The sequence below is a fragment of the Paroedura picta genome, chromosome 2 (assembly GCF_049243985.1).
Source record: "Paroedura picta isolate Pp20150507F chromosome 2, Ppicta_v3.0, whole genome shotgun sequence".
Classification (NCBI taxonomy): Eukaryota; Metazoa; Chordata; class Lepidosauria; order Squamata; family Gekkonidae; genus Paroedura; species Paroedura picta.
The window spans coordinates 127,219,196-127,235,417 of NC_135370.1; the positions used below are offsets into that span (position 1 = coordinate 127,219,196).

Consider the following 16,222-nt stretch of genomic DNA (forward strand, 5'->3'; position numbering starts at 1 on the left):
GACACTGGTTCCCAGAAACAGGAAACCGTATTTCCCTCAGATTCACCCTAGAGGGATTCCGCAGACACCAAAAATTTCACAGCTGCGTGGAATTTTTCCAACTCCACAGTAAAATCAGGCTCTTCAGGCACAGATCCAGTGAGAATGCCACCATCAGCGGCCATCGTGCCATTTTTTGAAGTTGGATAAAACTGCAAATTGTCTCCCCTACTTTGGAAGCAATTTGCAGCAATCCAATGCGTCTGGTCAGCATTCCAAGTGGCTTTCCACTTTTTCCCCACCCTCAGCTTTGCCTTTGCTGATTGAGTTCACCCACCTCCTCCAGCTCTCTTCTCTTCCCTTCTTTCCGCCATTTTTGGGTTTTTGTATTTCGCACTAGGACAAATTATTGCTGTTGAAAATTTACAAAACAAAAGCAGTCTCTTTCACGGACCAGCCCAAACAGCGACCATCTATTCAGGACCCCTCCAATCTCCCCCTAAGGAGTGTCCTGCAAAATGTGCATTGGGTTTTGTTAAAATATATATAGTGTCTAGACGCATGAACAGGTTTATGAAAGTCTTTGCCATCCTGATGTTTCTTCCACCCTCAACATTCTCTTCCTGTGGCAATGCTTTTTTCCTTCTCACAAATTATCGCCATTTTTGTGTTATTTTATCCAGTCCCAACGTGGTTGCCCACTTTCAATGTGCGCATGCACAAGGTTTTTCTTTGTGGCTAGATTCTCCATGTTCATGAGATCCATGATCATTCATTATTGCGCATGCACAAAGAGAAACAAAAGGGGGCGGGGATGGTGCACCAGAAAAAACATGGGAGACTGCGGCTCCAAGGTTAATGTGAATGGCAGGAACCAAAGCCTATCCACGGTATTTGCCTTTCAGATGTGACTAGTGTGGACAGCTAGCAAAATCGATGTGACTTTCCTGATACCAATAGAAGGGAGATCCGGAGAATACGGACAACTGTGGAAACCCTAAGCACTCAAGCACTCTGACCTCAATTAAAATAGCAGATTCCCCAAAAAGACACCAAATGCCCTTATTCTTTCATGACACATTCTTCATATTGCTTGTGGTTGCATATACCACAGTAGCTCCTTCCAGAGTTTGGTAGCCCAGTCCTACCCTTGCTAAAGCCAGGAAATATGTTGCTTTTGGTACAGTTCTTCCTTTCCCATGGTTGAAATAAAATAGTATGGGTAATGCTAGTTCCTTTGCAGTTAGGACATTCCTGAAGGTGCATTTGCAGTCATTTTTTGCATTTCTCTTGCTCGTATTTCAAAAGTTGGCTAGCATGAGGTATTTAACATCTTTTTATAATTTGCATTAAAAACATTCACAAATGAAGTATTCCAGTAAAAGGTATCTTTCATGCCACAAATCCCTAGCTCAACTAAACCACCCTGCTGAGGATTAATTATCAGGACACTGCCCTGTTGGGAGTTTGTGCCTATTCTGTTCTCTGCATCAGCTTTTCAAAGTCCCCTAAAGCTAATGACTCAGTAGCAGTTCACTCGCTCCTTCAATTCAGGCAATGTCCCTTCTGGCTTTCTGGGACAATTAAAATGGGCTCTACCACACTTAACATGAGTAGTAGGCTCTTAAGAAAATCTGATATTTCTGAGGAGAAATGCCCCCCCCCTTCTCACTTGTTGCTATTTCAGTGCATGTATGTTAGCTGTGTACGTATGTACATTCCTGTATCTTTAGGTCAGGTACATGTGAGTGCATCATGCAAAAAGTGTGATTCAGCATGAATCTTTGGGAAATTCAACACTCTCAACATGCCTGTTGTAAACTCAACAAATTTCTTGATGCTTAGGTAGAAGTAGGTTCTGGTGGTAATGAAGCTAAGGAAGGATTTCTACAGCCACCGTGTGTTTGCCACAGATGAATAAATGGCATCACTGGTCATCTTCACCTGGGAAAGAATTGGAAAGAAAGACAGGGCAGGGTTTATTGGGGGGTTTGTTTTCTAGGTTTTGAATTATGCTGCTTTCAATTTGCTAGCTGTGTTGAGTCACAAAGAAAGGCAAGAGATAAATATTTTAAACGAATAAATAAATAAATAAGTGTGAATACAAGAGTGATGATCTATTTTAATGGAGAATTGTAAGCTATTTCTCACATTACATAAAGGCAAACAGATTCATACTGGGGGGAAAGTAATTGGAGAACAACTGTCCACACTGGCTGTTCATTCTACATTTCTTAAACGTTTTTAAACAAATACTATGCACCCAATCTACTGGAAGTTTTTTCTGGGCAGACCTCCATTGAAATTAAACTCGTGTACTCGTTACATTCCCCATTCATTTAAATAGTGCCACAACATGCATTCTGGAGATGTATTGCCAGAGAATTCTTTCTTCAGAAGGAATGGAATGATGAATCTAGGCAAGAATTGCTGGATCACTCATTTGACCAGGATTGTTTCAGTTGCATTAATGGTTGCACTAGGACCTTCTTACCCCTGGCCCTTATATCTAGTCATCCTCCGAAAGCGTTCCTTTGCTTAGCCAATTTCAGCTAAACTAGAAGTCTGAATCACTCCTACTGAGTCATCAGCGCCACAACGGCTCACCTACTTAGAAGAGGCCACACAGTCTGTAACATAGTTAAGATGAGTTTTGGCAGAAGTACATTTCGCAACTGGCTGTTAATGGGTGAGCCAAACTGAAGGTGGTCCATCATGTGCGTCATTTCAAGCTGATCCTTTTCACTGCAATCCAGGAAGGAATTCTGAATGTATTCAAGAGCCATTCATCAATTTAAATCCAGGGTGGCAAACAAGCCACAAGAGCCCCTGATGTTGTTGGTTTCTTTAAAATGTTGGTGGGATATGTACAATTAGGTAACCAAAAAGGTTGAGAAAGAAAAAGAAAGTAAAATATAGCAATGCATGTGATGCTTATGTACAATATATCTTTATATAAGGATTAGGTACATATATGCTAAACCATAGTGCAGTGATTTTTTAATATCTTAGCACTTTTGAATGTATAGAATCATATATGATATTTTGTACGTTAGTGGGATGTGCGTAGCTATATTGTAGTTTCTTGTTATCTCAACCTTTTTGATTACTTTTCTCAAATAGGGTTGTGTTTTTCTCCCCCTTTTTTTGGTTGCACGGGATATATGTACAATATTCTAGATTTGAGCAAACAGAAAACAGTCTGGCAACACTTCAAATTCTTAACAAATTATTTATAGCATAAACTTTTCTGGCCCGCTAAAGGCTATAATAAAATCAATCTGGCTTTAAAGTGATATCCCTTTTTGTTTGTGCTAAAACAAATTAATAAGGCCGTTCTTCTGGACAGGATATATGGAAAACCAGATTACATAATTTCTATACCTCCCAGAATCCAGCAGGCAGGCAAAATACCACCTCCATGTATGATATATTCTAATCTCCTCTTTTGCAATCTGGCTCATGCCTTTGCACATCTCTCATTAGCAATCACAAGGTTCATGTAGTCGGGCCAGAGGACTAAATGGGCACGACCAGGCTTGCCGTATTTCCCGGCACGCCGAGATCCGCAACATACCCAGCAGCAGCATTTTGTCAGCCAACAAATTTTAAACCAACTGCATGCAAATGATGGCAATGCCATGTTTATGAATGAGCAAAGTGGCAGCTTGTGGGGTGCTTTTCCATTGAGGCCTTTGGCAACGAATACATTGCTTTATGGTAATGGCAAGCAAAACGAATTGCTCTTCCCACCCTTTCCTGCCTCCTGCTCCCCCTGTAGTTATCGCAAAGCTTCCAGAGGACGATCAAATAAAGACAGGTTGCCCGGTCCTCTTGCAAAACTCCACAGCTGGGGGCGGCGGGGGGGGGGGGGGAGGAAGACACACAGAGCCCTCAGAGGCAGCTTCCCGAAGCCAGAGAGGAATGAAAAGCCGGCCTGTCTCCCGAGGACGTGCTCGTCACAGGGATGATCGCATGCGTGCGTGAGTGCGGAGGGCATTAGGACCCCGAAGATTCCTCCCGGGCTCCCTCTTCTCGCTCTGCAGGACCGAGCGGTGAGACAGGAGCTAAAGCAAACAGCTGAGCCTGCACGAGCCCGCCAGAGCCGCGCGAGGGGAGAGCACCCCACCGCCCCCCCCCCAAGCGCGCCCGCCCTCCCCGCAGCCCGCCCGGTCGGTGCCCCGGAAGCCCCGGCTGCGCCTTCTCCTCCTCCTCCTCCTCCTCCTCGTCGTCGTCCTCCTCCGCCGCCGGGTTCCCGCCTCCGCCGGGGCTCTCGGGATGAGGCGCATCAGGGCGAATGCCATCGCCATCCTGACGGTCGCCTGGATCCTGGGCACTTTCTACTACTTGTGGCAGGACAACAAGCCCCACTCGGCGCCAGCCAGCCGCTCTCCGGGCAGCGGCGGCAGGAGCGGGCAGCGGTCCACGGGCAAAGTGGAGCTCCTCAAAGACGAGCGCGCCATCCCCCTCGTCGTAAGTGCCAGCCGCGCGCCGAGGGCCGCCGGGGACGGGCCGAGTGGCGGCGGCGGCGGCGTCGCTGCAGGGCGCGAGGCTCGCCGGAGCCCGCCCGCGTCCCTCGCGGTCGCCGAGAGATTGGCCGCGGCCGGCCGGGGAGGAGGAGCGGGGCAGGGACGGGGCGGCGGAGGGGCATGTCTGCGTGTCACCATGGCATCGCCGGCACCCGGGGGGCGGCCAGGAGACGCTCCCGCCGGGACCAGCCCCTGGAGACGGGGCTTCTTGGCCGGCCGAGCGCGCCCGCGAGGGGCGGGGGGCGGGAGGACTCCAGCGCCCCCGGCAGCTGGGAGGGACGGGGCGCCTGTGCGGCGGCCGGACCAAAAGCGACCCGAGTCTCTTGGGCCGGCGTGGAGGGAACGCGCGAGTGCTCCAGACGCCACGCTCGGGGCTCTAGATGGGCTGAGGATTTCGCTACACGCTCGTACTTTTTTGCTCGCTCTTTGCGGCTGCGGGAGTCGTGCTGGTGCCTGCAAAGTCAAGCGACTGTAATGTAGACATTAATCGCACCCGGATTCGATTTGCCGCTAATGCGTGATCTCTGGGCTTTTCGGAGCCAGTTGGGATGTGAGAATCATAGAGTTGGAAGGGACCTCCAGGGCCATCTAGTCTAACCCCCGCACAATGCAGGAACTCACAACTATGTTGCGAGGCAAGGTGGGAGAGTCACTTGCGGGGAAGGATGTCCACTCGCAGGCTGGTGCCCAGAGCGCTTGCCAAAGGGGGCCTTGGGCTCTGTCAGACTTGGGCATCAGAGTTCATTACTAGGAGAGGTCCACAAGTGCCGGTGGCCGCTATCTGCTGTAATCATTAATGGTGATATAATGTCTCAATTGGGCTTGGATTGGCTTGTACTTCACCAAGAACAAGAGAAATGCAAGTAATTTGCTTGTCGGTTACCTTGTGCCAAATGGGATCTACGGCTCAAGAATCCTGCAGGGCTTACAGGTCTCATTGTGGGTGAACTCACAAGTCACTTAGCCTTTCTCTGCTTCTCCACCGCAGCTCAGTGGCACATGCTTTGCATGCACAAGGTGCCAGGTTTCATGCCTGCTATGGCCAGCTTTTGAAAGAGAGCTGCAGGGTTGGGAACAATCCTTCTTTGAGCCCCTGGAAAGCTGTATCGGACTACAATGGTTGTGGCAAGCCAGGGTGGCCAATAATCTGACTCAGCATGGGATAGGTTCATTGAGATGCACACTTATGAGCAGGTTCTCAGAAACTGTTAATTCACGTGTGCTGTTTAGCTGTGCATCCAGACACGGGACAGATTTCCAGAATGGCAGAAGTATATTCAATGTGCTGAAAATTTGCTTGAGAGTTTACAGAGTCGCGGAGAAGCTCCGTGGGCTACCCATGCAGGCACACAAGGAGAGCAGTCTCCAGCATATTCGGCACGAGAGTCTGTGTGCATTTCAAATTGGCTTGCTGTTTTCCACCTTATACTTTATTTGTTGTACCAGGTCCTGTATCACCAGCGTTCTCTATCAAGAGCTGCATTTTGCTCTCCATGACCCATCCACGATTACAGTGGCAAAGAGAGGGCGCTGCTGCTCCTCTCTCGCCTAGGGGTGGCACTCATAGGAGCTTTTCAGCTAAACTAGATGAAGGCTTCCCTCTGTCAAGGAAAGCTGCCTCTTGTTCAGGCTGCAAGGGATCCTAAGAGAAAAGACATGACCATAAAGCTCACGGACTACCTGGGATGGCCTGGTAGTTTAAACATTACATTACAGTATATATAATTTTGTCTGCATGTCAATTTATTGCCTCAGCTGAGTGGTGGAAATTATATAGCTATGAAAAAGAAAGGACCTTCGTGCAAGAGCACTGATATCAGCAGTTTTGGATGGTAGTCAGCAGCTATTTACATGGTGGTTTTGGTTTGTTCCTCAGTTTTCCTCGTCTTTAAAGCAGACCTCATAAGTAACTGTTGTATGCATGAGGCATAGTTAATAAGAGCTCCAGAGGCATGAGTTCCACCGAGTTATTAACAATGTAAATTTCCTTCTGCACTATAATATATCCAGGAACAGTTCCACACTCCATAGTGCTGTTTAAAACAGTTGCAGGCCGCAGCAGTATGCATGATGGCTTGGTTTTGTTCTTCAGTTTTCCACAACTGTAAAACAGATCTAATAAGTAACTGTTATATGCACAAGCATAGCTATTAAGTGCTGCAGGTTCTTGAGTTCTGTGGTGCTATTAACCATGCAGCTTTCCTCTACAGGTACTAGAATGCAGGGGTAGTCAACCTGTGGTCCTCCAGATGTTCACGGACTGGCATTTTCTGGCAGGGGCTCATGGAAATTGTAGTCCATGAACATCTGGAGGACCACAGGTTGACTACCCCATGTATCCAGGAAAACTTGCAGAGTGTTGTTTAAAACCAATTACAGAGGTGCTGTCCAGTAGATATTTTACAAAGCAGGAATTGATTAGCATGCTTAATTCCATGAGACAAATTTGGTACACTTGTTTCCTTAGACCGTCCACTGTGTATCTATCCTAGTTGGTCTGAAAGGTGCTACTGGACTCTGATTTTATTGGATGTTCAGTAGTGCTCTTGGAGGAAGGTCATGGCAAACCACCTCTGCCACCTCTCTTGCTTAGGCGCCCCAGGACTGGGATCACCATGAGTCAGCTGTGACTCAACTTGGACAAGCAGATCTGTTCTGTACCTCCATCTCTTCATAAACAGAATGAGAGAAGTAATATATATACAGCACTGCACACAGATGGTTTTCTTTTTTCTAATCTTTTTGCTGTTGGCTGTAATATTGCTTCGAAATGTTCGGATGAAAAGTAATGCATTAAAGTGTGTGCACAGAGGCATGCAAGAGGGTTCAGTTTCAAGCTGACATTGGAAGTCATTTATGCAAAAGACAATCATTTTGGCAGAATGATGCTGCAAAAGTGGTAGGGAATTATATATATACTAATAATAGGAAGAGTTAAAAATCTAAGTTGAAGTTCTTTGTCAAGCCCACTGAAACGAAGAGAGATCTCTGCCTTCTCCCTTGCTTTCTGCCATCACTCACTTCCCTTCAGCAGTCGGCTTGATAGTATTTTCTGCATCGGACCTGTTAAATCTCAGCACATCTTCTCCACATTGCTGCCTTGTGTAGAAAAACAAATAAATAAGTAGAGTGGGTGTGAAGCCTGCAGCACCACACCCTCTGCTTCCCAGGCTGGGGGAGATATTCTTTGGGGACTTGAACTGAATAGCAGTCCTACCAGTGGCACCTTAAAGATCAACAAAACTGATTCCTGCATAAGCTTGTGTGAGTCAGAGCTCACTTCATCAGATCACAAATGCTTCTGCTGGAATAAATTGTGTTGGTTGTTAAGGACTCCTAGCTTAATTTTCTACAGCAGGTCTCTGGAATGATCATATTTGTAGACTTAAGCAGTGATCACTTTGCTTAATGAAGCAGGAGAGTGGAGACAGGATCTTTTTTGGATGGATCTCCCTCCTCCTCTGCTAACATGCATTGCAATGCTGTCTGCCCCTGTAAGCGTCAAGCCAATAAACAGCCGCATTCTGGCTGCTGTGGCCTCAAGCAACTATTGCATGTCTATTGATTTGTCAGTGTCGTGAGTGGGTAATGGGACTGTACTGGGATGTCATTTGAATTACAAGCAGTGCCAGTGGTAGCAGTGCCACCTGATTGCTTGAGATGGGACAGACTTGTGTGTGTGTGTGTGTAAATCCAGATAAACTGGATTGCAAATGTCAGTGGGGAAGGGGGAGGCAAGTGGGAGAGCAGCTGAGCAGATGAAAGCAGCTGAGCAAGGAATAGTGCCATTGTCTTGAGCCTTGTTGTAGTGGGCAGCAGAGTGACAGATGTTTTTTTTTCTGGAGAGGATGTGCTTTTGTGGGGAACCTAGTAGGCCTGTAGCATTCAACACAAGAGATACCAGGGTTGTGATGTTTGGATATCTGCATTGGTGTGTGTAAGTCTGTGGCAAACTTTGTACCATCTCATCGGTTTCACGCTGGAAAAGGGATTTAGGGGGAAGGAGGGTAGCCTAACCACTGGACAGGAAGCTATTCTGTATATAGTCTTGAGCTGGCCTTCCACTACCATCTTGCTCCTACCACTCTAGCTTTGGAGTGGCTGTTGTGACATCACTGTGGCTTACACAAGAGTTATCTCCTGACACAGGAGATTGCAGGGAGGGGCAGTCTAGAAATTATTAAATTATAAATAAATAAGTAGTATCTGATCACCACGCTTGGTCTGTTTTCCTCAGTTGTGCACCTGTAATCGCAGTAAACACTTTACATTAGATCAAGCTTGCAATTAGCCATTGGCCTGATGGTAAGAATTACATGTGAAAGAGTCCCCCTCCCCCCATCCAACTTTTCCTTATAAGTCGTCAACATGGCACGAGTTACTCACATAGGATGTGTGGGAAGGGAAGGGGCTGGCTGCATTTTTGCTGAGCTAATACTTTGTGTTAATCTGCCTTAAATTACACACTATCAACATTTACGGGAGACACACTCCAGCCGAAAAGGCATTCTGCAGCATACGTTGTGAGCAGGAATATGCAGCTGGTTGAAAAGCAGGGGGTAGTCATAGAGCAGACATGGATGAATTCATTTACTTTTCAAACAGACACACTGTTCAGATGCTCCCTTAGCCAGGGTATGTAAAGCTGACTTAGAAAGCCCTGTACTGCCATGGCAGAGTGTTTGAATAAGAGACTACAGACTTATCTTTGTATGCAGATTAATCACGTGGGAGGAGAAACTTTGGGCAGGATACTGTAGGTAGGATCATCCTCTGTCTAAACTACTTCCCCCACACAGAACGTTTACCCCTCAGAGATAAAGCTAGGCTCATTCATTTCCTTGATGGGCTAGGCACTGCCCATGAGCATGAAGATTTTAATAGAAAGGAATATTCAGACATGTGATCCCACATGTTCAGTGGCCGGTACTAGGAACAGTTTATCATGTCATTTAATTGCATGCGTGGATTGGACCAAAAATAGCCTGTGTCCAAAGAGTGATGGAACAACACAGAATACGTAGTGACCATCTGTTGTCTAGGTCTGATTCAGTGAGCATTGAAGTATATTGAATCACAGATTGATGAAAACTTTTCTGAAAGAAAGAAAAAGAACAAATCATCTCAGGCTTAAAGAACCTGGTAATGGGCTTAATTTTGCCCAGGGTTTGCTGGAGAGCTCATGGCTGCTTAATTGTGCCTCCAGTCCTACTCAGTACCCTAGCAGTAGACCGGGAAGGAAAAAGCCCATGGCATGCATGACTTTTGATTATTTTTAAACTATGATCTTCGGATAAAGATTTCAGTTCTGTTCTGATGGTCAGGTTTGTTTATCAGCATGAAGTCGTCACATTTTCATAGTCTGAAACTCTGAACCACAGCTCTGACCGTTTCTTCCCCCAATCCCCATAAAATTGGCTTGAAATGAGAGTGTAAGAAATAATGAATACATTTGGATTTGCCTTCCTTTCCCCCCTCTCATCCTCTGAGTCACATTTTCAGTCTTTTCTCTGAAATCATTAAGATGTGACATTTGCAAAAGACTGGAAACCGACTGTGGAAATTGCTCAGTTGTAGCATTTTAAAGGCATTTCTAAATCTCGGGAGGTGGAGGGAAGGGGGACAAAGCAGAGCTCCTTTGGGGAAAGTGTTTATCCGAAAAATAAACACAGCACCAACTATGCACTGGGTCAGTTGCTCAGGCTCCCCACCAAAGAAATGAGGGGGCAAGATCCAGAACCCACTAACTTTAGTAAGAACTTTGAAACCAAAGCATAATTTCTAAGCATATTTATTTCTAAGTAATCCGCAGGGTGAGAGGTGTCCAGAATAATGCTTTTAATCTGCATCCGAGAGAATAGATATATTGCCTGCCTTGCAGCTCCCATCAAAGCTACTGCTGCTTTGGCCATTCTTTTCCTGTAAACTGCAGGATAAAATTGAATCAGCTGTGAGATTTGTAATGCTGCGGAACCAAGGCAACCAATGTGTTCTGTTCTATCCATCCAGGAAAACAGTACCACAAAGGACTAGCCCAAGTGATAGGGCAGGAACCCTTTCAAAGCGATGTACACCTGCAAATTCTTGGGAGGGTTGGCAGTAATGTGTATCTCTTTGTGCCAGTCTTGCTAGCTGTGGATGAGAAAAACAGTCTTTCAAAGCTTTAGGATCACAAGAAACCTAGAATTAAATTGCGAGATGGTGAGGCATGAGAATGCCTGGAGAGTCACATTTGCTGGTTTAGCCACATCCCCTTAATCCTAGAAGCATGTTATGTCAGCTATCTGTGACCCCTCATTGATAAGGGCAAGACATTCTGCACATGTTCGATGGCCCTCTGTTACTAATTCTCATGCCCTGTAATACAACCCTGGCACTGATCCCCAACCCTGATGCCTCATGGCTAAATTAGGCAAAACCTTTCCACAAAACAGGCATTGACTTCCTTGCTAAAGTTTAATGATTGTTTTGATTGATTGTTGCTATTTTTGTTATATCTGCCAGCTTTCTTTGGTAAAATGAATATGTATAAATGGATCCTGGGCTTTTTCCAGAGGCCCATAAATCCTTGTGACGTTTCCCCTCAAATATGTGAAGGAAGATTTCAGAATCTACTTCTGGACTATGGGGATTTTTCCATAGTGCCGACCAGCAAGACTCCAAGGTCAGTAGAACCTCTGAAGGCACAGGGCAAGCTTTCTCAACCTTTTAACCTTTTACCCTGAAACATTCTGCAGGCTGTGAGAAACCCCAGAAGTGGTGTGATCGTGCAGAATATGATTGATAAGCATAGCTGTCTACATACCCACCCGGGGCCCCTCCCCTTCCTACTCCCTCCAGGCCCATGGTTGGCCAATTTGGGAGGGGCAAGGCAGGTCAACATGACCATATATGGTCATATCACAATAAAAGTTTACCAGTTCATAAAAATAAATATAAGAAATTAATTAATTCCCAGCCATTCAGGAAACCCTTCCAGGGCTGTCAAGAAGCCCCAGGCCTTCATGAAACCCTGTTTGCGAAACCCTGGCACAGAAAGAAGTGATGTCAACCATTGGTCTGTCAGGTGAATTGTGTGTGCTTGCAACTCTTTTTTGGATCAGGTCTGTGAGGGGAAGGAAAAGGGTATTGTTGAAACCTTCATACTCTACTCAGCTGTACTAATGAAACTTCCCTGTCCACACTGTTAGTAGAATTTTATAGGGGGGAAAAACATGCCTTCCCCTTTAATATATTTACAATACTAATGCTTTTAATTAAAAGTAAGTGCAAATGAAATGTTAAATCTCCTTTCCCTTCTCCATATAAATACAATGTGAACTGGGGCTATGCAGATATACAGTTTGCCTTTTACAGAAGAACAAGGATCCCTGAGCCTCTAATTGCTGCATGACTTTTGACAGATTTGGCAGATGTACTCCCCCCCCCCTTATGTCTTGGAACCTGGTGACGAGAAAAGCTGTCTCATAACTCATACAACCTGTCCAAGATGTAAACTGAAATCTGCAGATGAAATGTGGGACTTTGTTGCAGTTTGCAGCTACTGTAACATCCAAGGATCATTTATAATGCATTTCTAAGCAGCATTACACCCATCTATATCTGTTAAAGCCAATGGGTTTAGAAGGGGTGTAACTCTGCTTAGGATTGCAGTGTCCCAGTAGTATTTGGCCATAAAAGGTAATGGTAAAGGTATCCCCTGTGCAAGCACCGAGTCATGTCTGACCCTTGGGGTGACGCCCTCTAGCGTTTTCATGGCAGACTCAATACGGGGTGGTTTGCCAGTACCTTCCCCAGTCATTTGGCCATAGTGCCATCTAGTTCTACATCTCCCTTTCTTCAGTCTGGAGAGATAGAACGTGCATGGAAGGTTGACATTACTGTCTTGGGAAATAGCTAGAGATTTGGGGGTGGTGCTTGGGGTGCATGGAATTTGCCCTCCACAGCTTCCACTTGCTCTTGGGGGACCCTGGACCTTTGTACTCTGAAGCTCAGTTGTAATTTATGGAGTACTCCAAGCCTCACATTTAGCTTGGTAACCCCAAGCATGTGAGAAGGGAGGGGTTTGCAACAGCAGAATCTGCCCCCCCCCATTGCCCATTGGTTTGCTATATATAGAGCAGCCTTTCTCTACTTTTATATTTGAGAACCTCCTGAAACATTCTTCAGGCTACAAGAAACCCCAGAAGTGGCACAATGGTGTGGAATATGGTTAGGAGGCATATTGTGTACACACCCACCAGGGGTGCCTCCCTTTCCCATTCCCCTCCAGGTCCATCATTGGCCATTTTGGGAGAGGGGTCTGGTTGACACAACCTTTTACAATTGTAATATCTGATAAATGTTTAACACATTTAAAAACACCCACTCAGGAAACCCTTCCAGAGCCATCAAGAAATCCCAGGGTTTTACGAAACCCTGGTTGAGAACGCCTGAGGTAGAGTGTCTGTGTTTGCATAAACTGCACATGAGTAGGCTTATCTATATGTTTGGGAATTGTATCATTATTCAGGGATCACAATCATGCATGCAGAGCTGCTACATATGCAGTTTGTACATGCATAGCATAGCAAACTAAACAGGCATAGGTTGATGGTGGGGCTAACCTCTGTCATCCCATGCCCTTCTCCATACGCATTCGGCTTACTCAGATGACACATCGGCTGGGTTCTCAGAATGCTCACATGTTTCAGAGCTGTAAGCATACCTAGCGACTGTACTTATTTCGCTCTAGTACACTTGAAAATTACAGTAATTTTGCAATATTTTGAGTTGGTGCTAACATTTTGCATTTTAAAGCACTGTAATATTTTGGAAGTAGGATACAGCATGATAATATAATTGGCACATTTACTTAATCTAGAAAAAATGTGCTTTCTGAGTTGTGGAAAAATTCATATTTTGAAGAATGTTTAAAAAAATACTTTGGCAGGGATTAGCATCAGGCACATGAACATTTTGCTTATTATCATGTAATATTCAATCTACATAAAATGAGTTACCAAGCTTCTTTGGCAAACATGGGCAAGGATGGAATATTAATATTGTGATCTGTCTACACAGCCATTTGTGCCTGGAATCTCTGGCTAGCTCTAGACAACTTCTGTTATTTTATGTTACTCTTTAAAAAAATTATTCTCCTATCAATACATAACCCACAGTTTGTCATCCATCCTACAGGCACCTGCAGTTGTCCACATTCAGAACTCCGACGTGTACTTGCAAGATATTCTCTCCAATCATGCATCTGACCTCCCACCCTGTTACCCCTGACAACCCTCTCTTGAGCATTGCAGCTGTCTGGGTTGGGGGTGGAGGAGAGTAAAATTCTTAGTAATATATAATTGTCTTTCTCATTCTTCCTTGCTGAAGCATTAACTTCCATCCTCTGTGATGCCTGAACCTGATGGTGTTCGTATGTTATCTGTAAAAAGAATAAATCTTTCAAACTTTCCTTTCCATCCATATTATGCAAAACCATTTTTTCTTCTTCAGTCTAAGCAGGTATAATGGTGTAAGTAAAGGCATTATCCCCACAGTAGTGACTGATGCTACAAAGGAATACTTTTAAATAGATGTCAGATCCCATGTTTCATATTTGCCATTTATAGGATGTGGAGTGCTGCAAAGAGCAAAGGAAGTTCCAAATTGTCCTGTCGACTGATCTACATGTCCATGGGCATTTGGCAAAGAAGGGAGGGTCTTGATTCTGGGCAGACAATCTTTTGCATATAAAATATTAAGGCATCTTTGCACCGACTTACAGGGAATCTTGCTATGCGCAGAAGCAGAGAACTGTATTGTCACAGTTTTGAGGGATAGAGCAAAAGGCATCACAACAAAATAGCAAGAACAGTCCTGCCATATATCACATTGGTCAGACCTCACCTGGAGTACTGTGTGCAGTTCTGGAAGCCCCACTTCAAACAGGATGCGGACAAAATTGAGAGGGTTCAGAGGAGAGCAACAAGGATAATCTGGGGCCTGGGGACCAAGCCCTATGAGGAAAGGCTGAGGGATTTGGGAATGTTCACCTTGAAGAAGAGGAGGTTGAGAGGGGACATGATTGCTGTCTTTAAGTATTTGAAAGGTTGCCACTTGGAGGAGGACAGGGAAAGGCTCCTGTTGGTAGCAGGGGATAAGACCTACAGTAATAGGTTTAAACATGTAGAACGGTACTGGCTAGATATCAGGGGGGGGGGGAAATCACAATCAGAATAGTTCAGCTGTGGAATTGACTGCCTAAGGAGGTGGTGAGCTCCCCCGCACTGAGGGTCTTCAAGCAGAGGCTGCACAGATACTTATCAAGGATGCTTTAGGCTGATCCTGCATTGAGCAGCAGGTTCTGTCCTTTCCAACCCTATGGTTCTATTGTGTAATCACTATTGCCTGGGCCCCATCTGTTACTCTGAACTGACCGGTAAAGTTGTTTGGTAATGTTGGGTTGAAACACAGAGTCTGTATATGCAGTGCCACTAATATAAATGCCTAAGAATACAAGAAGAGTCTGCTGAATTAGGTCAGCTGCTCTGGAAGGCCAAACAAAGAGGGCATAGAGGCTTAGGCTTTCCCCTGTCACTGCCTCCTAGCTCTAGTAGAGGTTTGATGCCTCTTTAGGCAGATCCTACCCCCCCCCAGTCACCATGGACAAAAGTCATGGAAGGACCACTGCCATGAATCTGTCTAGCCTGTCTCTGTTCATGGCCATCAGCAGTACCTTCTCTGAGAGTGAGGGCCTTTACGCACGGGGATCTTTGTTGCAAATTGTTTGCGGAATGAAAAATCGCCATTTAAAATAGTGGAATTCGTCGTTATGCATACCTGCCTTTGTAGTGGAATCAGTTGCGTTTTTTAGCATTTCCCACAGGCTTCCGGTCTCGGCAGAAATCGCTAGAAAGGAAGCGCTATTACCAAGCTCGTCCCGCCCCTGGCCGTCAAGCAGCCAATGGGCAGCCGTTAGCATGCTCCCAAACAGCCCCTTTCCCTTTAAGAAAGGTTTTTGTTTTTTTTTTAAAACAGACCCACTGTAACGAATCTGTGTAGATTCGTTGCAACGGAGAGACCCATCCAGCTGCCTAATGTGTTTGAGCTGTCGTTTGATCGTATGATCGTTGCCACGCTGCCTCGAGTGATAAAAAAAAAATCCCCCCCCCCCGCTCACGGGCCCGATTTTCGGCTGAATTAATGTGTAAAAAATAAAGGGACTTTATTTCAGCAAACGGGCTTTTATGTGGTTTGTGCTTAGTGACTAAAGGTGAAGGACTGAAGCCAGGGAAGCCTCTAAACAGAAAGAGGCTCGCTGGTGCGTTTATCCCCGCTCGCTCGGAGAAAAAAAAATGGCGATCGCTTCGCCGGAAGTTTGGAGGACAGGCTCAGGAGGAGGGACTTTGAAGAAACCGCAACAATGTTAACGCACAGGTCTTTATCGCTAGTGTTGCAGATTGTTTGCAAGAGTGTAGCGCTTTCCGGAGGGTGAATCCACTTTTTGGGATTCCCCTGAAAGCGCTACAACGAAGCGCTTTTTGCTGATCGGTTTCAGGAGTGTTGCAGATTGTCTACGACGTCGTGCGTTATTCCAAATCAGTAGCGTTTTCAATTAGCAACCATTGTGCTATTTTGAAGCCGTGCAAAAAGCCCCTGAGTTTTTGCAGTTGAATTACTCATCGAGCAAAGAAATATTTACTATTGTTGGTCCTGAAACTATCTGACATCGA

General features: G+C 45.5%; 1 protein-coding gene across 8 annotated transcripts in view; it reads left to right on the top strand.

The window, feature by feature from the left end:
* Positions 1-3,931: 3,931 nt before the first annotated feature.
* Positions 3,932-16,222, top strand: part of GALNT16 (polypeptide N-acetylgalactosaminyltransferase 16) — a 203,869-nt gene continuing 191,578 nt past the window's right edge. For 6 of the 8 annotated variants that reach the window (XM_077322589.1, XM_077322593.1, XM_077322594.1 and 3 more), the window contains exon 1: positions 3,932-4,452. In XM_077322589.1, coding sequence (XP_077178704.1) covers positions 4,258-4,452 — 195 coding nt within the window. In that variant the 5' untranslated portion in view covers positions 3,932-4,257. The remainder of the gene's footprint in view (positions 4,453-16,222) is intronic. The other 2 variants (XM_077322596.1, XM_077322595.1) reach the window with 2 other exon arrangements.